This window comes from Camelus ferus, chromosome 10 (genome assembly GCF_009834535.1).
Source record: "Camelus ferus isolate YT-003-E chromosome 10, BCGSAC_Cfer_1.0, whole genome shotgun sequence".
NCBI lineage: Eukaryota > Metazoa > Chordata > Mammalia > Artiodactyla > Camelidae > Camelus > Camelus ferus.
In genome coordinates, this window is record NC_045705.1 from 71,904,539 (window position 1) to 71,925,524 (window position 20,986).

Below are 20,986 nucleotides of genomic sequence, written 5' to 3' on the forward strand. Positions count from 1 at the left end.
GAGAAGAGGGACGGCTGTTACAGTTGCAAGATTGACTTGTTTCAGAAGGAGAAACCTGGGGGGTGGGGGTGGAGCTCGGGGGTGGAGCACGCACTGGGTGTGCACGAGGTCCTGGCTTCAATCCCTAGTGCCTCCATTAAGGGGAAAAAAATAAGAAAAAGAAATTATTAAAAAAAAAAAAACTTACGTGTTCCAGCCCTTGTTTTCCAACGTTCACCTAGACTTTCAGGTTTTCATCCCCCAGTGGAAACGGGTCTTTATTAAGATTGGAGAAACATCCTCTGGGGCGTGCTTGGGCAGCTGCTGGGCAGATGGGCGTCTTCCTGTTGCCAGCGCCCTGCAGTAGCCCTCTCCGCCCCCATCTTGCTGCCCTGTGGACACTGTCTCCTTGGCCCTGAGTCTTCCGCTTCCTGCTCCTGACAGGGTCTTCTTCCTGCAGCCCAGGGTCACTCAGCCCCGTCTGGAGCACAGTCTTAGGTCCTGCAGGCTGCAGTCTGCCAGGTGCCCCAGGGCGTGGGTGGGGAGTTTCAGGCCTGGGGCGAGAGGAGGGGTCAGGGCTGTCTGCTGGGCTCAGAGACGTCGCCGGGGGAGGCTGGGTGCCCGGGGACGGATGCTGTGTGTTTTCACAGTCTCCTTACTCAGTTACAGTAACTGTGGACTTGGTTTGTAAATAAGTCAAATTGACTTTTTCCAGCAAATCCACATAAGAAAAATTTGTATTTATTCCTACTTTGTATAGACCAGGAGAAAGGAGAGTTTTCAGGTTCTTGATTTTCTAAATGAGTTCTTAACGTGCAATTAATTTGTTTTCAAGGAAGAAAAATGTTGCTTCTTGTCCTGTAGAAAGAAGCGATTTAAAAATACGTTTTGAAAAAGTGTGATTCCCAACCAGTGCGTCCTCAGTGCTGAGTTTTACAGCCAAGGGGAAAGCACAGGACAAACAAGAAGCAGAAAGTCTGAGGTCTCTTTACCCAAGGATGGTAACTATTAATGTTTTCAAATACTCGCGGATTTTCTAGACTCCTTCCCGGTTTCTGCTTTAATCCTGTTTGGGTGGGAGCGTGCGTTTCAGTTACCTCCAGGTTACTGAGACGCAGTCTGTGCTCCTTCCCGGGCGCTGGGGAGGGATGCTGTCCTGTGATGCCACTGTTGGCGAGGTGGGAGCCGCCTCCTTCTCTTGCGTGCAGGAGGCCTGCCTTCCGCGTTCCTGGCGTGGCGTTCCCTCTGCCGCTCCCGAGGTGCCCCCTCACCTTCCCTGCGCAGGCGGGTGTCGGTCCAGCACCTTGAAGGGGCCCTTCCCACGCGAAGGCAGCCGTCGCCCACACTCTCCTCCCACCGGCTGCGCTCCCAGGTCTTTGTCTTTGGGGTCAGTGGAGTGGCTGGTGTGGTTTTCTTTCTGTTGAAGCTTCTGGGGTCTCTGATGATTTCGGGCCGTGGGCTTCACGTCAGTCAGGTGCGGTGAGTCAGGCAGGCTTGGCAATGACTGTGGAGAAGACATCCCTGGGAGATAGGAGGCACCTGGGGGGTCCAGCGTTGAGGGAGCAGGGCCACATCGGGGGCAGGGAGAGCAGGATGAGGGCGGCTGGTGGGCCCCGGGACACCCTGGTTGTCGGGCCCTGACCTGCGGTGATGGGGTTGTGGCAGGGGCTCTGGGCGGTCACCCAGGAGGGCTCCCTCCAGCGTCAGGGGTGCCTCGGGCATCCCACAGGGCCTAGAGGGACGCGGTTAACAACAGGGGAGCTTCTGTGGTCCCGAGGTTGGCTTTCACACAGCTGGGGAGTTTTCCATCATTGTGTTTGTGAACGTTCTTAATGCTCATTTCCCTGCCCGCTCCTTCCGTCACGGCAACCACGTGTGTGGGGCTTGGCTGGGTTTTTTGGATCATGAGACTCCGGCCTATTTTGTTTTCAGGTCGGCGAGTTTCTGCCACCCCAGCTCCAGGCTCATGGCGGCCGCTGCTGTTTCGTCCCCCTGGGGCCCACCCGGAGATTCCTCATGTCGGTCGCTGTGCTTCCTGGTTTAGAATTTCTCTCTGGTTCTCGCAACATCCTAAGTCTAGCCAGGAGCTGGAAGCCGGAGAGCAGACAGGATCAAGGAACAGCTGCAGGGCACGGGGAAACGCTGGGCACCTCGGTCTGGACCGTCCCCGGGAGGAGCACAGGGAAAGGTTCCTGCTCCAAGGCTGGTGTGGGACCTTGTTCTCAGGATGTCAGAGACTTTTGCTGGTTTGGCCAGACCAGGGCAGGTCTGGAGTTTCCAGGTAAACAAAAGGCAGCCGTCTTGGTGTAGCTAGGGGGCAGGTTGTCAGGAGCTGGTCACCCACAGCCTGGTTTGGGAGGTGAGCCGGGCAGGATGCCCTCGGAACACAGGGGCTCTGGCTTCTGTGCCGAAAGGGCTGTGGAAAGGTTGTGGCCAGACTAAGGCTGCGGGTTTGCAGAGGGACAGTGACCCGGGTTGTGGGCAGTTGTCCCGGAGTGTCCTGCGCCCACAGGGCCCAGCCTCCGCTGCAGACGCGCTGGAGAGGAGCGGTGTCTGAGGGGCCTGGTCCCGGGGACACCATCAGGGGCCCCAGTCACCGGGAGGCTATGACGTGGAACCTGCAGGCTTCTTTCCTGTAGTTTGCGTTACTCCACTCGCACCCCCAGCGGGCCACTCGGCAGGGTGCCCTTTGCCTCTGGCCACTGACCATCCTCGTGACAGTGCCCCTAACCCCTCAGCCAGCTTGTCACTGTCAGCTCCGGATGCACAGTTCTGCTTTCGCTCTCCTGTCACCTCTGGGTGTTCGTGGGCCTTTTCTGTTTCTCCGGGCAGGGGCTCTGAGTTCCGTGGGGTCCTGGGAAGTGCTGGGCGGGTTCTCAGAGGTGGTTGAGCCCCTGGCTGGTCTCCAGCACATCGTTAGGGCAGGCAGTGTCTGCGTTGGGGCGGGTGGGGCTGACTAGGTTTTACCAAGCAGCCCAGGAGTTTGCCGCTCATTGAGCCCACCGGGTGGGACAGCGGGGCCCCCACCTCGGCCTGTGTTCCTGCTGGAGGTTCTTTCCTGGGTGCCGGCTCCTGCGCAGGCTGTGTCCTTCTCCCCTTGGCTTCCAGACACTCTGCCCCAGCAGCCCAGGTGACCGCAGCCTCTGGCTGGAGCTGTGTCTGCACACACCTCGTGGGCCGGGGAGGCCCTGAAGGAAAGGCTGCCCACGCCTGCCTTGGCCTTTCCCCCTTCCTCAGGGCTCAATCCCCCACCCCCATTCCTGCTGCTTTAGTTGCTGTCAAGCCCTCGCGTCTCCTGGTCCGTGGTGTGTCTGCGAGGGGTTCTGCCCTGCACAAGCCGCTGTGTGTCACTGGGTGGCAGCCGAGTTCATCCCCTGTTTTGATGGCTGCATGGCACGTGTGTGTGAAACAAAGGTAGTCTTGGGCCCGTCTGAAACCAATTTTTTTTTTAACGGAAGGACTGGGGATTGAACCCAGGACTTTGTGTGCTAAGCACACAGTGTACCACTGCGCTGAGCTACGCCCTCCCTCGTGAAGCTGATTTTTTAATAATTGAATGTCTACGCACTTCATGTTCCTAAGTATCTTACCAGTCCTGCTTTTAAAGTGCTTAGTCACATGTGCTCTTGCTGTTACGACCGTCCTGATTGTCTTCGTGTTTCCACGCATTGCTGATCGTATGCTCTAGAAAAAACCCCAGTGTGCAAAATGAAAGGGCTTTTTTTCTTCATTGAAATATAGTTACATGTACAAAACTCACCTTTTCCAGTAGTTCCCACTGTCTTCGCAAACGTGTACAACTGTCACCACCACCTAATCCAAGATGAGCTCATTTCCCCCAGAGAAACCCAGGCCCACCTGCTGTCTCCACGGGTTCGCCTGTTCTGGGCGTTTCTTGGAAATGGACTCACACAACACGTGGCCTTTTGTGAAAGCCGACTTCTTTCACTGAGCAGAATGTTTTCAGGGAACGTGCGCGATGCAGAATGTGTCAGAATTCCGTCCCTTTTTACAGCTAAGTCACACTCGGCACGCCACATCCTGCTCTTTGCGGCAGCGGCTGGGCACGCAGGAGGGGCCTGCTGGGTCCGCAGCAGCTCCAGTTTAACTCTCTGGGGAGCCGCAGCCCCGTTACACCCGCGGCCTGGGGGCCATGTCCGGTCCCCCTACGTCGTCACCAGCACCGCAGACCCCAGCCTTCGTGCTTGGAGCCATCGCTGCGTCCTGGCCAGGGCTAGGCACGCTCTCCCTCAACTGACGCTGCTGGGATCGCGCGTTTGGGGAAACGCTCTGCCCCCCGCCCCCCGCCCACCTCGGGCCGCTTGGCCTCCTGGCTGCCTGGAGCTTCTGGGCCTCTCCCTCCTGGGAGACCGGGTGGAAGGCCGGATGGGTGCTCTGGGTCCGGGTGGCGCCGACCGCACAGAAATCTGACTTCACCCCAGCAAGGAAGTGAAAGAGGGAAGTATTTTTAACTTTCAGTTTTACATTTTTCATTAACTTTTGTGGACGTTTCTTTCACAGAATAAGGTTACAAGTGAGTGAGACACACTTCCTCCTGTCTGTGAAAATTCTCAGGTGACGGATGGAGAGAGGAGGAGAAAGCGCTGACGGGCGCCCAGGGGTCTCGCCCTCACCTTGCTGCCCCCGCAGTCACGGTCGGGCACGGAGCCCCCGCGTGCCTTGATTTTCCCGTGGGAATAGTTCATGGTCACTGTCAGGTTTGGCCCAAGTCTGGTCCAGAGGTTGAGCTCCTGTTGTGCAGAACCCTGGTCCCAGCAGGACATGCTGTGTGTTGCCTCAGCCGGGGCCTCTGATGCGGCTGCATTGGTGCGGCGCCCCCACCTGCCAAAGGCTGGGCTTTGCGTTGTGTTTTGTTTCTGATTTTACGTGTTTCTGAGAAGGAGATGCGACACGTGATCCCTTTGCCCTCAGAGTCCCTGCTGGGGGAGAGCGCTGAGCCCGTCAGGGAGAGCCTCCTGGGCTCTGAACGCTGCTGGCGCTCTTACAAGCGTGTCTGTCCCTTCTCTGGAGCGGTCGGTGACGGGTCACTGGCCCGTGACTTTCCTGGACGCTGGGCACGTAGCCCAGAGGGAGCCAGGTGTCCGTGCTGGTGTCGGGGGCTCCGCGGGCGACGAGGTTCCACTGCGAACCTTCAGATGTGGGTTAACCATGTTCAGCACTGAGTGTGTTTCAGATTTTAAGGGGGTGACAGGTCTGATCTCAGTGGCCCTGTGGTGACACATCACCTGGATGCTGGGTTCTCGGCAAACGGACTCTTGAGCTGGACTGTGGTTCTTTGGAGAGTCCATTCTCTGGTGTCTCATGGGGGCTCTGGGTGCTGCTCAAGGGAGGGGTCACGAGGGAGGGGACCCGAGTCATGTCCCTGAAGCATGGCGGTTGTGGGGTCGGGGGGGGGGATTTGGCCATGGGCTGTGGAGGGTGCTGGGGGCGCTCCACAGGGGTCGCCAGTGTGAGGGGCGCTCCCCCCTGGGGTGTTTGAGTGGGAGGGACAGCCATGAGGGCTGTCCAAGAGGCAGAAGCCTCTTCCTCGGTGGGGCCGACGGGGGGGCCCCACGGGTGAGGCTGCAGGAGTTCGAGGAGGTGGGGTACGCCCTGCCCCCCACCCCCGTGTCAGGATGCAGGTGCTCACAGCCAGGGCTGCCTGCTTTGACATTTTATTTGGAATTTCTTAAAAAAATCAAGTTCTAGGCCAGGTGAAACCAAGGAGATTTTGCCAGTTTGACCAATGGGGCATTTTCATTGTGTGTGTAATTAGCTCAGCAGAGATTAAACCGGGCAGGCAGCCACATGCCCTTCCCTCAAGGGCAAGGTGTCCAGAGAGCCAGCCACTTGGCTGCGGGGCTCTACGAGTGGGGCTGGGGGAGGGGCGCTGGGGCTGGCCCTGCGGCCCCCTCAGCCCCTCTCAGGCTCCAGCCAGCTTCTTAACTCCCTTTCCCTGAGGCGAGTGTGGCTCTGACGTGCAGGAAGGCTGGAGTCCGCAGGCACCGTTCTCAGCCCTGGAGGCTGCCGTTGGGACCGGGGCACTGGCAGGTCAGTCCTGCATGCAGATGTGCCTCCCGGCCCAGCCCCACCGTGGGGGCGGGGGCGCTTTCTGGTTTCTCTCTTGTAAGCCACCCCCGCAGTGGGCTCATCTCCCCCCAGGCCCCCAGGTCCCCAGGGCTCAGCAGGCATGGGGTGGGGGCAGGTCAGAGGCTGCCCTCCATGAAGTGACTTCCCTTCCACACTTGGTCATGAGCTCGTCCGCCCTGGGTGGGGTTCTCTTCCTAGGCAGGGGCGATCTAGGTGTGTGTCTGGAATTCTGCATCGGGGGGACAGTACAGCTCAGTGGTCGAGTGTGTGCTTAGCATGCACGAGGTCCTGGGTTCCATCCCCAGTACCTCCATTAAAAATTTCTTTTCAAAAGACAGACGTGTGACTATTTCAGACTTGGGCTGATACCTGGACACGACCACGCGTTTTGCTCACGTCGTTGTGTCTTTGGTGGCTGGGAGCTCCCTCGCTTGCTCCCCCTTCAGTGCCCCAGCCCTGGACTCGACCGTTTCTCCAAGGAGCCTGGTTCCTTTCCTGGAGGATGGTCTTAGGAATGAGGACCTCGGCCCTCTTGGTCGACAGCGGGGAGATGTGCGGGTCCTGACGGGTGTGGGCAGACGCAGCTGAGGGTTTCTGTACTGTGTCCCTCTGAACATAACTGACGGAGGTCGTGCTGATGTGTCTGACTCAAACCCTGGGCTCCTGGTTACTTCTGGTGAAGAAATCATTTTCCCAAGGGGATGTGCTGGGAAGGCCCAAAGGGTTGAAAGTACTTACTACACGAGGGCCCATGAGGTCTGTCCATGACGCAGGCCTTTGGTTCATTTCAGGGGTACTCACTGAGCACGAGCTGTCCCCAGATCCAAGCTGGGGGCCAGGGGAGCACGTGCTCTGGGGGGTGGGGGAGGGGAGGGGCCCTGAGGACGGAGGAGGGGGCCCTCGAGCTGCACGGGCAGGGCCAGGGTCCCGGGGCCTCTCACCCAGCCCCAGCCCTGCCCCACCCACGGCGCAGGTGGGATCTGTGAACCCTTTGCTCTCCCAGGAGGACTTTCTCTGTGTGGTTACAGACTTTGTTTCCTTCTTCAAGTACTTCATCGTCTAAGGGAGAGGTGGGGGGTGAGCTCAGTTCGCACCTCAGGCCCCATCCTAAGGCTCGTTCTCTGGAAGGAAGCGAGTGCACATGGGGGGCTGTGTGAGCAGACAGACAGCATTGGGCAATGCTGTGGAAGAAGGAAGCTGAAGTTCCGAACAGAAACCAGGAAGCAGTGCGCTGTTTTGCGCATCCAAGTGGAATAGCGGTGGGGGGCCGCACGCAGGCCTGTCTGACTCATCTGTGCGTGGGTCACACGCTCCCCAGTGACGGGGGCCCATGCTGGTGTCTGCCTGCACACCCCATCCTTGGTGTCTTCGGTAGGCATCCCCGAGGTCCTGGGCGGGTGTGCTGACTTGCTGTCCTGGCTGGTCCAAGTGGGGCTGCGTGGACGGGCTCGGGGTGGCGGCCGGGGTGCAGGCTGTGGAGCCGCCTGGCCAGTCTGGTTCCAGGGCCAGGACATGCTACTGATGCCTGACAATCCATTCTTCCTAAGTTTGGTTTGTACACTTTCCTGGCAGAAGTGAAATTCCTCGGCATTTGGAGAAGGGTGTGCGCTGCTGTGACGCAGGGCCCGTGTCCCTCCCGTGAGCACAGACCCTGCATAGGACCAGGGAGCTGATTCCAGAGGTCGCAGGAATGTGCATCTGGGCGTGAGGGCAGGGACACGTGTCAGAGGCCTCCGGGGCTCCTTGGTCCCTTGGCGCTGCAGGGACCATGGGCAGAGGCGTCCCCACGGCACTGACGGCCCCGTGTCCTCTTGCAGCAGTCCTGTGTCAACTGCGGCCGGGAGGCCATGAGCGAGTGCACCGGCTGCCACAAGGTCAACTACTGCTCCACCTTCTGCCAGAGGAAGGTAGGCCCCTGCGACCCTCCTCCCCCGCTCCACCCCTTCGAACGGCGCGGCATCCGCTGTGGCCTCAGGTCCAGGCCAAGCCCGGCGGAGCCCCACGGGGCAGGTGCCGTGGCCAGGCAAGGCCCAGAGCCTGCTGCCCAGGGCCTGCTGCCCAGGGCTTTGACCTCGTCCCAGCCCCTGCGTCTGGGACACCTCGTCGTGGTCCTGGCAGCGGGCAGGATTGCACTTGTCCGTCTTAGTCTCTGCTGTTCGCCCTTTGATTCTGAGAGTTCAGGATGCTTTCTAGTGCAGCGGCCACCAGCTCCAGTTAGACCTTCCCTCAGCCTCGCTTGGAGCGAGGGCCGAGTGGTGGACTGTAGCCCCAGGGTTTATGCTGTCTCCTTTGTGCCGGTTTGAAACTGTGCACAGTGAACAAAGGTACCACTAGGGTACCGAGCCGTCACACGTCCCGTCACCGGTGTCGGCACTGGCACTGCCTCTGCGCCTGCGGGAAAGCTGGTCCCCCACTGGGGCGCCATCTCAGCCCCCCGTTCTCAGCAGGGTCCCGGGCAGGACAGGGTGTCGGGGACCGGGCACATTTCACCCCAACTCTGTGGGGGCCGCCAGGGGAGGAAGCGTGTCCTTACTTCCTGCGGGACCCGCCCTGGGGGGGATGGCGAGAGCTCTCAGGGACGTCTGTGGGGCAAGACCTGCCTCCCAGCTTTGCCTGTGAGCCCTGGCCTGTGTCCGGGGACCAGAGGCTTGGAGATGGAACCATGGGTCTGCTTCGCCTGAGGGCTTGTCGACGTGGGTGGCTGTGCCACTGCACTTAGGGGCCCCTGGCGGTGGGAGCCGGGGAGGCTCTGTGCTGCCTGGTGATCTGGGAGGGCGGTGGGGTTGTGAACTGTCCCTGAGTTTGAACTGTCACAGGAAGATTCACGGGTTTGTTTCCTGGTGGAATCGTCTCCGCCAGGTGCGTTTTGTCTGAGCGTAGCCCACAGTCTCTGGGTCTCTTGTCGTGAGTTGGGAGAAGAAGGTTCTGTTTCTTCCTTTGGTTATGTTAGGTTTGTCCTCCTTTGACTGCTGCCCCAATAAAGACATAGACTCTGCTTTAATTTACAAAAATCGATGTGCAGTGAATTTCAAAAACCATACTTTTCATGTGGGATCCAACAAGAATGGTACTTAGGACCTGAGGGGACTTCAGCCTCCAGATACTGGTAGTAAATGGTGACACTGACTTCACATTTCGCAGCCTGCCCGCCACGCCGCCTCCGTGATTCCCTCTGCTCTGGAAAGACTTGGAAGTAGTTCACATCACTTATCTTTTCACAAGTTGGACAAGGGCCATGAATTGTTTTGGTTTTTGACCTGCAGACTTTATTTCCTTTCCAAACCCCACAGGAGGGGTGTGTGTGTGTGTGTGTGTGTTTTACATCTTTGCTGAGGCAAAATCTACATACCATAAAACCCACTAAATATAAGGTGCAATCAGTGATTCTTAGTAAGTTTGCAGTTGTGCAGACATTGCAGTCCAGTGTTAGAATATTCCCTCCCTCCAGCAGAGCCCCCGGGCCCACACTCCCAGCCATTGGCAGCCACGAAAATGCTTTCTGTGTCCACTTGCCTTTTCTGGATGTTTCATGTAACAGGAGCCATGGAACATGTGGTCCCCTGCATCTGGCTTCCTCTGTCAGTGTTTCTCCAGGGTTCGTCCGTATGGAGCCTGGGCACAGCTGAGAACTCACGGTGTGGACGGGCCTTGTCCTCCCGTTCACAGCTGGTGGACATCTGAGCGGTCTCTGCCGTAGGACTGTTGGGAACATTCACGGACGAGTTCTGGGGTGGATATAGGTTTTTGTTTGTCTTGGCTGGACACCTAGCGGTGGATTTCACTTTCTTAAGGACCCCCTTCCCCTCAGTGAAGATGGGAGGGTCCGTGCGCCCCCGTCCACTGCACCTGCCCGTCTCTGGCCAGAGCTCTCGGGTGGGTGTGGCACTGTGGCACAGTGAGTTTGGCTGCATTTGCCTGGTGACCAGCCGTGCTGAGCATGGTTCGCGTGCTTATTGGCAGCTGAATATCTTTTAGGGGAAGCGTCGGTTCAAATCTTCTGCCCGTTTTTGGATTGGATTGCTTCTCTCCTTGTCAAGTACGGAGAATTGTGTGTGTATTCTGGATGTAAGTGCTTTATCAGAATGTGATTTGCAAGTAATTTCTCCCACTCTGTGACTTGTCTGTTTCTTAATAGTGTCACTGGCAGGGCAAAAGTTGTTTTAATTTCGATGGAGTCTAGTTTATAAAGAAAAAGGCTTTAACTTAGATCGCACTGCTGGTGTCCGACCTCAGGCCCTTTGCCTGACTCAGGGCTGGGGGAGGCGCCTGCTCGCTGCTGGAACATGTGTCATTTGCGCTCTCATTTTTACGGGTAATACTGGGTTGACTTTTATGTGCGGTGTGAAACACTGTGAACTTGAGACTTGCGTGTGTGAAATTTTACACACTGTATGGATTTACATAGTCTGTTTCCAGACAATTTTCAAATTAAAAATTTATTTCTGTAGCACTCAGGCGTCCCTCGTGTTGCCGAGCTTCCCGGGCATTGGTGTTTTCACAGACTGAAGGCCTGTGCCAGCCCTGTGCCATCAGGTGGTGGTCAGCATTTTTAGCAAGGGGCTGTTTTTGAATGAAGGTCTGTACAGTGATTTTTTAGACCCACGCTGTTGCACACCTGACAGACTTCAGTGTCGTGTGAACACACCTTTTATCAGCCCTGGGAAACCCAAAAACTCACGTGACTTGTTTTATTACAATGTTCACTTTATTCTGGAACTGAACCCATGGTCTCTCCCAGGTATGCCCGTCATGATTTCAAATTTTACTTTATTATAAAAGTAAGGCACACTTACTATAGAAAACTTAAAAAACACAGAACAGCACAAAGGTACCCAGGAAATCGCCCTGTCAGCATTTGGATGCACTGTTTCCGTTCTTCTGTGTGTGTGTGTCTTGTCATTTTTTGTCAAACCCTAACCTCACCATCGGGCCTCCAGAGCCCTGGTCCTGGAGCTCCGCTCCAATTCCCACCTGTGAACAGGCAACAGCAGCTCCTGCCCTGACAGGGGTGGGGGGCGTCCTCCCCAAGCTTCCTGGGGCCACAGCCGCCCGCCCCTCTGTGGACACCTGGCGGCTCCAGCTTCGAGGCAGACAGCCACCTCGGCCACCAGCATCTCTGCAGGTGTGGTGACTGTGTTTCGGTCCCTGAGAGGGAATGGCAGGGTCAGAGCGTGGCCATGTTTCAGGGCTCATCCTGGTTGTTGCCTCTTGGGCTGGTCCCTTAAACACGAGGGAGGCGTGGGAGGCACTGGGCTCGGAGTCCAGCCACGGGGGCTTGGGCGCACCTGCGTGGGGGCCCCGCTCAGGCCCTGCCCTGGAGGTAGCAGCTCCTGTGACCCGGGGTCTGTCCTTCCTTTCAGGACTGGAAGGACCACCAGCACATGTGTGGTCAGTCGGCTGCTGTCACTGTCCAGGGGGACGAGGTCCACGTCGCCGAGGGTGTGATGGAGAAGGTTACGGTGTAAGGGCTGCAGGCCTGGCACGGGAAGGACCCCAGGATGGCAGGGATGCTGAGAAGGAGGAGAAGAAACTTGCTGGCCAAGTTGTTAGCGGACACTGAGTGACCGGCGCCCTTGGAAGTGGACGCCTGCTGCCAGCCCCGAGGAAGGGCGGAGCACGGCCTCTCCAGTGCGGCCGGTGGACGCCGCTCACGGTGCTGTTTTTATCCCCTGGATCATGAGCATCTGGTCTTCCCTACGGTGTGTGGTGTCCTGTAACACGCGTGTACATATGTGTCTGTCAATAAAGTTGATGCCCCGCGCCCACCCCTGATGCCGGGTGGGGGGCTCGCTTTCACTGGCCTGATTGCGCAGCTCGGACGCCGGACTCGGAACGTGCGTTGCCCACTGGGTCAGGCAAGGCCGGCCTGCAGCCCTCCATCCATCCAGGAGCTGGGAGGCGGGGCACTGCCCCTACACCAGGATCCCTCAGGCCTGGAGCCGCCAGCCGGGACAGCCGAGCCCCCGTGCAGTCTCTGGGTGACGCGGTGTCTGGACCTGCGGCCTCCCTGGCGGGGCTGGAGTGTAACCCGGAAGAGGTGCCTCCTCCCCTCTGCGCCTGAGACCCCGGCCCCTCCCTGCTGCGCAGGCCATCCCGGGAACCCAAGTCTCCAGGAGAGCCCTAGGCCTGCATCACTTGATCTGTGCCCGGAGGGCGTCGGGGGAGAAGGCGGAGGCTCCGTGCAGCGGAAGGATCCCTCAAGGGCAGCCTGACGCAGCCCCGCTGTTCAGACTAATTCACAGACTTGAACTGACTGACGCCACCTCTGCAGCACTGTCTGCCACGTTGACACCACTACCGAGTGGAAAGATTCTCTCTCTCTGCTTCCAGAAGGTTCTTCTGAGTCCACAGCCCGTGGACACTTGCCTCTGGGGACATTGGCTCCCCAGTAAGCTGAGGGGGTGGCTGAAGACCCGGCAGGAAGTGGGTGTGAGCGCAGGAGCCCATCTCCCCAGGCCGAGCCTGGCTCTCCAGGAGCCCCCATGCCTCGTTCCAGGCGGCCTCTGTGGATGAAGCGGGTTTACTTGGGTTTCATTCATGTAACAAGTGCTTGTGACGCCCCCGTGCTGGTTTCCTCTTCCTGCCTTTCCAGCCTGCAGGGGCCCAGCCCTGCAGGGTGTGGGGGGATGGTCTGCAGAGCAGAGGGGGCGGGAAGGTGAGGACGCGGGGAGCGGGGCCGTGGCAGCCTCGGCAGAGGGGTTGGTGAAGGGCTTTGTCCCGAGAAGGGCCCCCCAAACCTGGAAATGCCAGAGCGGCGACTTGGCGGACGCGTGGCCTACGGGGAGACATCCTGGTCCCAGCCCGCGGCAGCTCTGGGCAGCAGCCTCCCTGGGACCAGGCTCTGCAGGGAAGCTGTTGGCGGGGCATGGTTCCTGGGACCATGGGGCCGCTTCCTCCTCACATTTTCTTTAAAATAGAACCTTGGGGGGCGGGCCGCACATTTTGGGCCTGGTTTTCCAAAGTATATCATTTTGGAGCTTGTGAAGCTGTCTCCACGTCACCCTGGACATCAGGTGGCTCCTGGAAATCGCTGTCCGGGCGCCAAGGGTGCATCAGCATCATCGCAGTTCCGCGTCTCCTGCCAGAAGCAGCAGGAGGGGCAGAGCGGGCCGGCTCTGTCAGCCGGTGGGAGTGCAGGTCCTCTGAGCTGAGGCTCCCGGAGCTGCAGGCTGGGGTGACCCTCAGAACAGTGGGCCTGTTCCAGTGTGTAGGGACAGTCTGGGGCCTACTGGGGCCTCCAGGTCAGCCAGGCTCCGTGGATCTGCACCTGTCCCCCATGTCCACCTGTCCCCCTCTTGGGGGTCACAGGAGTCTTCCCACTAGGTGGCCGGGACACTGCGGGACCATGAGCAGGTCCCAGCCCATCCTCAGCTCTGCTCCTGAGATGAGGTGCACCCCCTAGCCCAGCCCTCTTAGCAGCTCCCCTGGCATACAAGAGATAGGAGGAGCATGTGGACCCCCGGGTGGGGTGGGCAGAGCAGCAGGTCCCCATGGCCAGCTGGCAAGTATGTGCTGCTTGAGACCCTCTTGGAGGCAGCAGAAGCCAGCTCTGACCACCGGAAGTGACCACAGAAGGCCCTCAGGCTCATGTGGCATGAGCAACGGAAATGGACAGCAGGGGCCACAGTCAGGGCCCCTTTCTCCAGCCCTGACCCTGCTGTCAGCCCAGTGGCCGCCTCCCTGGTCTGTACTTCAGGTCTGAGGTTCCCGGAGGGACCAAAGCCCAGCTCCGGGGCAGGCGTCTGGCCCAGGGGAGGTCATGCCACCTGGGCCCCTCCTGGGGGGACCCAGGTGTCCGCTGCAGCAGTCCTGCTTCACAGGCCAGAAGGTGCTGGAAGCTGAAGTGGCGACCAGAGCTGGGGTCCTGCCAGGTTCCCCCCACTCCCACCTTGTGTCAGACGCTGGGGGGCACAAGGACACGGCACCCCTCATCAGCATCAGCCCCCAGTTCTTAGTTCCCTGAGGACAAGCCTCTCCCAGGGACAGGCTGGTCCTGGGGGGTGGTCAGGAGAGGCTTCTCGGAGGAGGCAGCAGCTGAGACCCTGAGCAGGAGAGGGTCATCACCCAGAGATGGGGAGGGGTGGCCCCTCCAGAAATATTTTAACACGGTGAGGCCCCATGCCATGCACCTCACAGCCCATTTCTCATGTTTAGAGGGAACTTAGCACCTGGCAGTGACTGTCTTGGTCACAGGCAGTGTCCTGGACAGGAATGCTCAGCCACAGCCCTGGGGCGCAGCGGCTTCGCATCTCCCGTGCTTCTTGCGCCCCCGGCGGGCTGGTTTGTTTCTGGTTGAAGGGGCCACACTGTGGGTGGGGGAGGGGCGGCGCCCCTGCTCTCACCCGAGCCCTCCTGGAGGGAGGCTGCCTCCATGAGACCACCCCGCACCCCAGGCCGCCTCCAGGCTTTGGGCCTCTAGGGTCAGGTCAGCAGCTGACAGTGAGCTGTATTCTGACCTTAAGGCAGCTGCCAAAGCAGTGGGCAGGGCCAGCTCAGCTGTGTCTTGCAGGGACAGTGGAGTGGGGCCACTGGGATGCGGGGAGGAGGCTGCTGGCTTGGGAACAGCCGTCAGGGTCGGGGTGGGCAGCAGCGGGCAGGATGTATAGGGGAGGGAGCTCGTAAGGGAAGGGTATGAGCTGGGGACAGCCTTTCCAGGCAAGGGCTTCCCCTGTGCCCCAGACTTCTCCTTGGGCGGAGCCTCCCCACCCACCCCAGGGCCAGAGCCAGGACCTGGCTCTGTGGGGTCTGTTTTCTGGGCTTTCTGGGAAGGAAGGAAGGAAGGAGAGAGGGAGGGAGGAAGGGAGAGAGGGAGGGTTAACTGGCCATGGGGGGTGGTCAGTGCAGGCTTGGGCTCCACCAGGGGTAAAGGCTCCTCCTCCCTGCCTCACTGCCCCGCCCTGCTGCCAGAAGCCATCCCGGCTGGTGTTTGGGATCTGTTTAACTCCGCCTATAAAGCCCCAGGCAAGGCTGGGTCCTGGCAGGGGAACTGTGGCGGGTGGGCGTCTGCTCAGCAGCAGAGGCGCAGAGTCTTGCGAAAGACGTTGCGGAACTCGGCGTTGAAGATGGTGTAGATGACGGGATTGAGGGCGCTGTTGACGTAGCCCAGCCAGGTGACCGCGCTGACCAGCCGCGGGGACACGGCGCACGTAGGACATAGCGCCCGCGTGATGTGCACGACAAAGAAGGGCGTCCAACACACCAGGAAGGCCCCTGGGGGAGGGGTTGGGGGAGCCTTGAGCGAGTCCCAGTGCTGCTGGCCCTGGGCTCTGCCGTCTGCCCCTCCGCCCACAGCCCTGGGACCGGTACCCACCGACCACCACGGGCAGGACTCTCATAGCCTTGCGCTCCCGGCCCGTGATCTTGGCTCGTCTCCTGTAGGCCTGCGGCTGGGGCTCGGCCGGGGTGGAGCCAGGGGTGGGGATGGAGACAGGGGGCAGGATGGTGCCAGGGGGTGTGGTAACGCCAGGGACCTGTTTGGCGTCATTGGGGACCCGGATGGAATCAGAATCGGGGGCCGGGACACTGTCGGGGGGCTGGATGGACTCCGGGGGCGGGATGGAGTCGGTGGGTGGGATGGCATCGGGAGAGGGGATGGTGTCGGGGACTGGAATGGCGTCCGGGGGTGGGACAGCGTCAGAGGGTGCGGGGGCATCCTGGGTCGGCGGGCCGGGGCCGCTGGGCCGGCGGGGAGCACGGTCGTGCAGCTTGGCGCGGCGGGCCACCTCCCAGCGCCGGAGGCCGCGGAACGTGGCCCAGTAGAGCAGCAGCATGAGCGGGCAGGGCAGGAAGAAGGAGCACACGGATGAGTAGACCACGTAGTCGCGGTTCTCCAGGCGGCACACGGCGGGATCGCGGCCCTGCGCGTCGTTGAGGCCGCACAGCACGGGCGCCGCCACAGCCGCCGACAGCACCCACGTGGCACCGATGAGCAGCAGCTGGCGGCCCCCGTGGCTCTGGCGGTTGTAGTGCAGGGGCACCGCCACGGCCACGAACCTGCAGGGAGCACGGTGAAGGCGGGCGGATGGGGAGGCGGGGGATGGGCCAGTGGGTGGTGGCCTACCTGTCCACGCTGATGGCGCACAGGTTGAAGATGGAGGCAGTGCACAGCATGACGTCCATGGCCATGAGCGCGTCGCAGAGGCCGGGACTCAGCAACCACACGCCACCCTGGACCTGGGCCGCAGGTGGGGGCCCCCTCAGAGACAATAGATCGAGACCGCTGATGTCCCCCCAGCCACGCTGCCTGAGCTGTCTTTCTGAGCCCCACTGTTCTGGGGGAGAAGAACAGGGCTGAACATCCAGGGGTGAGGGGAAGGGGAGACAGCCAGAGGCATGCTACCCCCCACCAGATGGGCACCAAGAGGACTACCCTTCCTTTCTGTCAGAACTGAGAAAGGCCTTGGGGGCAGGGGGATCCTGGGGGCGTAGCCACCTGAGGACTGTCGTCTCTGATGGTGTGGGGCTCAGGGTACTGTCCCCTTCCCTGTGCGGGTGGGGACCCTCCACCTGGAGCGGGAGCCCAGCACCCCTTCTCCCCTCAGCGGACAGCTAAGAGTCGCCTGTCTACTGAAACTGTCACTGCTCTGGGACTCTGGAGAAGTCATTTCACTTCTGTCCCCCCATCCGTAAAATAGGGGTGATGAATGCACCCACGTGTTTATCCTGAGGACAAATGACTTACGAGATATAAAGTCTGCCATGTGGCACCTAGCACTCCCACCAAGGGCAAAGGAGCAGACAGCCACTCCCCTTCTAAATCCCCTCCTGCTGATTTGGGACGATTAGGAGCTTAAGAGCCGTCACTGTGACGTCTGTCTGTGGGGAGTGGCAGGTCATGCGTGTCCTTGTCCTGCTAGCCTCTGCCCCAGCCCTGCCCAGACTCACCGTGGCGACCATAGGAAAAAACTAGCCTCCCCTCCCCCACAGCCCAGGACACTGTGTCCCCAACTCAGCTCTAAGCAGCTTTTCTCTGCCCTGACTGCAGCACACAGGGCTGGCACCACGCAGGACCGTCCAGGGGCCCAACCTGACCTGGGGGTGGAGGCTCCTGGGCCCCACGCCTGCCCCTCTCCTCAGTCCCGCTGTCAGGCCCAGGTGTCCCCTCCTTCCACCTGTGCTCGCTCACTGCCCTGCAGCCGCCGGCAGCTGAGCATCCTTTCCTCTGTGGGACGAGCCTGCGTGAGTGAGGGTCTCCTCCTGTGAGGCTTGCTGGTGTGCATGTGTTTGGTCGTGCTTGGCTGTGACCTCGTGCAGTGATGTGTGTGTCTTTGTGCCCCAGGGGAGCCGGGATGGGGGTGAGCCTGAATCTGCTCGTCTGTCCAGCTGGCTCCCCTGAGGGAGTGGAGCCCAGCTGAGGAGGGTGGATGGATGGCTGGACTGCCAAAGTCATCTGTTTCTGGGGTCTCTGGCTTGAAGGACAGAAGCATCTCTTGCGTAGTGGACACCAAGACAGGGAGGGAGAAGAGGGGTCAGAAGAGGGAGGGCGGACAGACAGCAAAGTGGACAGACGGACAGCGAGATGGGAGAGGGGAGCGGGCTTCGGAGAGAACGGAGGCTCCGGTTGTCCTGAGACCAGGCGCAGTGCCCAGCTCAAGGTTCCTGAGAGGCCAAGCGTCAGGGTCGCGCCGGGTCCTCGGTGCGGACTGGGACAGGGGACAGGGAGCAGGTAAGGGGTGAGCGTGCGGTCGTGACGCGGGCTCACCTCGGAGTAGACGAAGAGAGGCAGCACGAGCAGGGCGAGTAGGAGGTCGGCGGCCGCCAGGCTCACGATGAAGTAGTTGGTGGGCGTCTGCAGGGCGCGCTCGGCCGCCACGCTCACGCACACGAGCGTGTTCCCCGCCAGCACCGCGCCGATGAGCAGCACGCCCCCCGCCAGCGCCGCCGCGGCCCCCGGGTTCTCCACGCCGCCGCCCGTGCCCGGCCCGCGCCCCGCGAGCAGCCCGGCCGCGTCCGCGTAGCTGCGGTTCCCCATGGCGCACCGCCCCGCGCGCCCCGGCGGGCGCTCAGCACTGCGGACAGTGCCCAGGTCGGGAACCCGGAGCCCCGCCCCTCGGGCACGCCCAGCCCGGCCTTAGTCCCGTCCGGCCCCGCCCGGCTCGGTGGACCCCGGGGCTTGCTAAGGTGCGCCCAGCCTTTGCCCGTCTTGGACTTATGCGCCCTGAGAGAAGGGCAGGTGGACAAACCCAGTGGCCCAAAGAGATCCGAGCTAAGCGAGGTGCTTGGCATGGGCGGGCCCAGCAATGCTCCGTGCAGAGAAGGGTCGGCTGGGGACGCGGGTCGCGCGGGTCGGCTCCCCGAGAATGCGACAGGGAGGGAAGGTCGGCCGGACCACCCCGCTGAGACACTCGGGCACGCACGCCAGTGCCATCCCACCCGGCCCCAGAGAACCCGGGTCCCTGCGTGGGCCCAAGCTGGGCGCCTCCTCCTCAAGGACACTCCTGGAGACCCTCGAGGCGGGGTGAGGCTGTTTCTCACGCTACTCCGTTCACGTGGCGTGGGGAGAACATGCTTCTCAGGCCAGTTCCGCCAGGCGCCAAGCGACCCGAGCCCTAGGCCCTCCTGCAGGCTCCCTCCGGGCTCCGCGATGGCCAGTGGCGCTAGCTGGGTGCCCTTTCACCCCTTCACCCTCAGCACCCAACCTGGCCCGACCTCTCGGGCCCATTCACATCCCCTGCAGTGACTGCAGATCCCAGCCCTCGGCCCTGCACCCCGTCCTTCAAAGCAGCCTCTCCACCCATGGGGACCACACTCAGTCACTCTCCACCCTTGGCCATTGCCTGAGCCTCTGTCCCCGCCAGCAGCTGAGCGGCCCACCCGAATCCTGGCTCCATCGCCTGCGAGCCTGAGGCCCTGAGTCGGCTGTGCGCCCCTCTAAACCTGGAAGGTGGTGCTCCCCTCACAGAGCCAGAAAGGCCGTGGCCGGAGGAAAGGCAGTCATAAGCCCACAGGGAGTTTATCTGTGCTCTTTAGATGTGTTTTACCCTCGCGGAGAAAAGAAAATGCCCCAATGAGAAGCCTCTTGCCCTGCACCCCCGTCTCCCACAGACTCACGAGACCTGGGGCCTCCCTGGGGCACTGGGTGTGGTGCTCCCGCCCTCCCAGGGCTGAGCTTGGGGCCCCCAGGGGCCCGTCACCCCCACCTGCCAACATGTGACTGTGGGGGCATAAGGGGCTCGGGGCTCAGGGCCCCAGACCCGCGCAGGTAAAGATGCATGGTCGGACAGATCCACGGGACACTGGGAGCTGGCAGAGCGGTCAGCCCAGACCGTCCTCTCTCAGGTTATAAAAGTGCACAGAAAGAACATACAAGGAAAACGTACAGCAAGGATTTTCATTCACAGCCCGGAGTCTGGTCACCGAAGGGGCCAAGAAGTGGGCCATGTAGCTGCACCCCTCAGTGGGACCATCTAATTCACACCCTAGCCCCTCATTTTCCTTGGTGACTCCCTCCACCGTGGGGGGGGCCAGAAAACTCAGGATGGACCTGAAACACAGAGGTGTTGCAGGAAACAAGGATCCTGATTTCAAAGACACCAGGGACACAGGGGACAATCAGATGGCCTGACAGCGTGTCCAGCAAAGAGAAAACAAGGACGGTGTGTGCAGTAAAGAGAAAGGATCAGGGGAGGGTGCAGCTCAGTGGCAGCACGCATCCTCAGCACGCACAGGGTCCCAGGTTCCATCCCCAGTACCTCCTCCAAAAAATAAATAGCTAACCCTAATTACCTCCCCTCCAAAAAAAAATTACGAGAAAGGATAGATGTTGTAATGATACTTACAAGCGGCAATATCACATGAGGTCTGATGAAAGAAAGGTGTGTGCAGGACGTGCTGTGGACAGGCCCCTAGGTCCGGGGCGCATTCAGCCCCTCAGTCCCTTTCATGTGCATTAGTAAAGGGGCAGGCAGCGAGAGAACTCAACACTGGTGACGAGGGCAGGAAGCTTCTCTCACAGGATGGAAGTCCAAGGCAGGGGTGCCTCTGTAATCTTGGGTTGGGTGCCAAGTGATGAGTCCAGCCTAGCCTCCAATCTGCTTGGAATCTCTCTCCTGGTCCCCAGACATGCCACCATTAAGAGTGAAAAGGCAGTAGGGGAGGGTATAGCTCAAGTGGTAGAGCATGTGCTTAGCATACACAGGGTCCTGAGTTCAATCCCTAGTACCTCCTCCCAAAACAAATAAATAAGTAAACCTAACTACCTCCCCCTCTCTAAATAAATAAATAAATAAATAAATAAATAAATAAATAAATAAAAGCAATTTGGAGTTACCTCAAATTAAAAAAAAGAAAGAAAAAAAAGAAACTAGTTAAACAAACAAACAAACAAAAAAGAATGAGAAGGCAAACCAGACTGGGAAAGGATGTAGGCAATATAGATCTCTGATAAAGAATGCCAATCCAGAATATATGAAGAGCTCTGTGAGATCAACAAGATAGACAATCCCGTATTAGCAAAAGCAAAGTTCTTGAATCAGGCACATTACTAAAGAGGGTATCCTAATGGTCGATTCGCATATGAGAAAGTGCTCAACATCCTTAGTGATCAGGAACATGACAATGAAACCCACAATGACATGTCATTGCACACTAAAATGAGGTGTGTGCGTCAGGTATGTAACTTGAAAGTATTTCCTCCCAGACTGTAGCTTGTCTGTTCATTCTCCTAACTGTATTTGAGTTAATTTTTGTGTGTGTAAGGAATCAGCTGAGGTGATTGATTGATTAATAGATTGATTTTTCTTGCCTATAGATGTCTAATTGTCCCAGCACCACTTGTTAAAAAGACTGCCTTCTCTGCATGGAATTGCCCTTGAACTTTCGTCCAAAATCACTTGCTCATATCGGTGTGGGGCTATTTCTTGACTGTCTACTCAGTTCCATTGTCTGCATGTCTTTGACTTTGACAGAAACATGCAGT

The 20,986-nt window shown here is 59.6% G+C and overlaps 2 protein-coding genes across 5 annotated transcripts in view; one reads left to right on the forward strand and one right to left on the reverse strand.

The window, feature by feature from the left end:
• DEAF1 (DEAF1 transcription factor) overlaps nucleotides 1-12,633 on the forward strand; it is a 24,965-nt gene extending 12,332 nt beyond the window's left edge. For 2 of the 4 annotated variants that reach the window (XM_032490323.1, XM_032490324.1), the window contains 2 exons: nucleotides 7,887-7,976; nucleotides 11,430-12,633. In XM_032490323.1, coding sequence (XP_032346214.1) covers nucleotides 7,887-7,976; nucleotides 11,430-11,534 — 195 coding nt within the window. In that variant the 3' untranslated portion in view covers nucleotides 11,535-12,633. Of the gene's footprint in view, nucleotides 1-7,886; nucleotides 7,977-11,006; nucleotides 11,192-11,429 lie in introns of all 4 variants that reach the window. The other 2 variants (XR_004323518.1, XM_032490325.1) reach the window with 2 other exon arrangements.
• A 2,311-nt stretch (nucleotides 12,634-14,944) lies between these two features.
• Nucleotides 14,945-19,522, reverse strand: DRD4 (dopamine receptor D4). Its single transcript, XM_032490329.1, has 4 exons — nucleotides 17,771-19,522; nucleotides 16,130-16,242; nucleotides 15,380-16,062; nucleotides 14,945-15,279 (listed from the first exon to the last, which is right to left on the reverse strand). The coding sequence occupies exons 1-4, from the start codon at nucleotides 18,038-18,040 to the stop codon at nucleotides 15,077-15,079; spliced, it is 1,269 nt and encodes a 422-aa protein (XP_032346220.1). The 5' UTR covers nucleotides 18,041-19,522; the 3' UTR covers nucleotides 14,945-15,076.
• Between the last annotated feature and the right edge of the window lie 1,464 nt (nucleotides 19,523-20,986).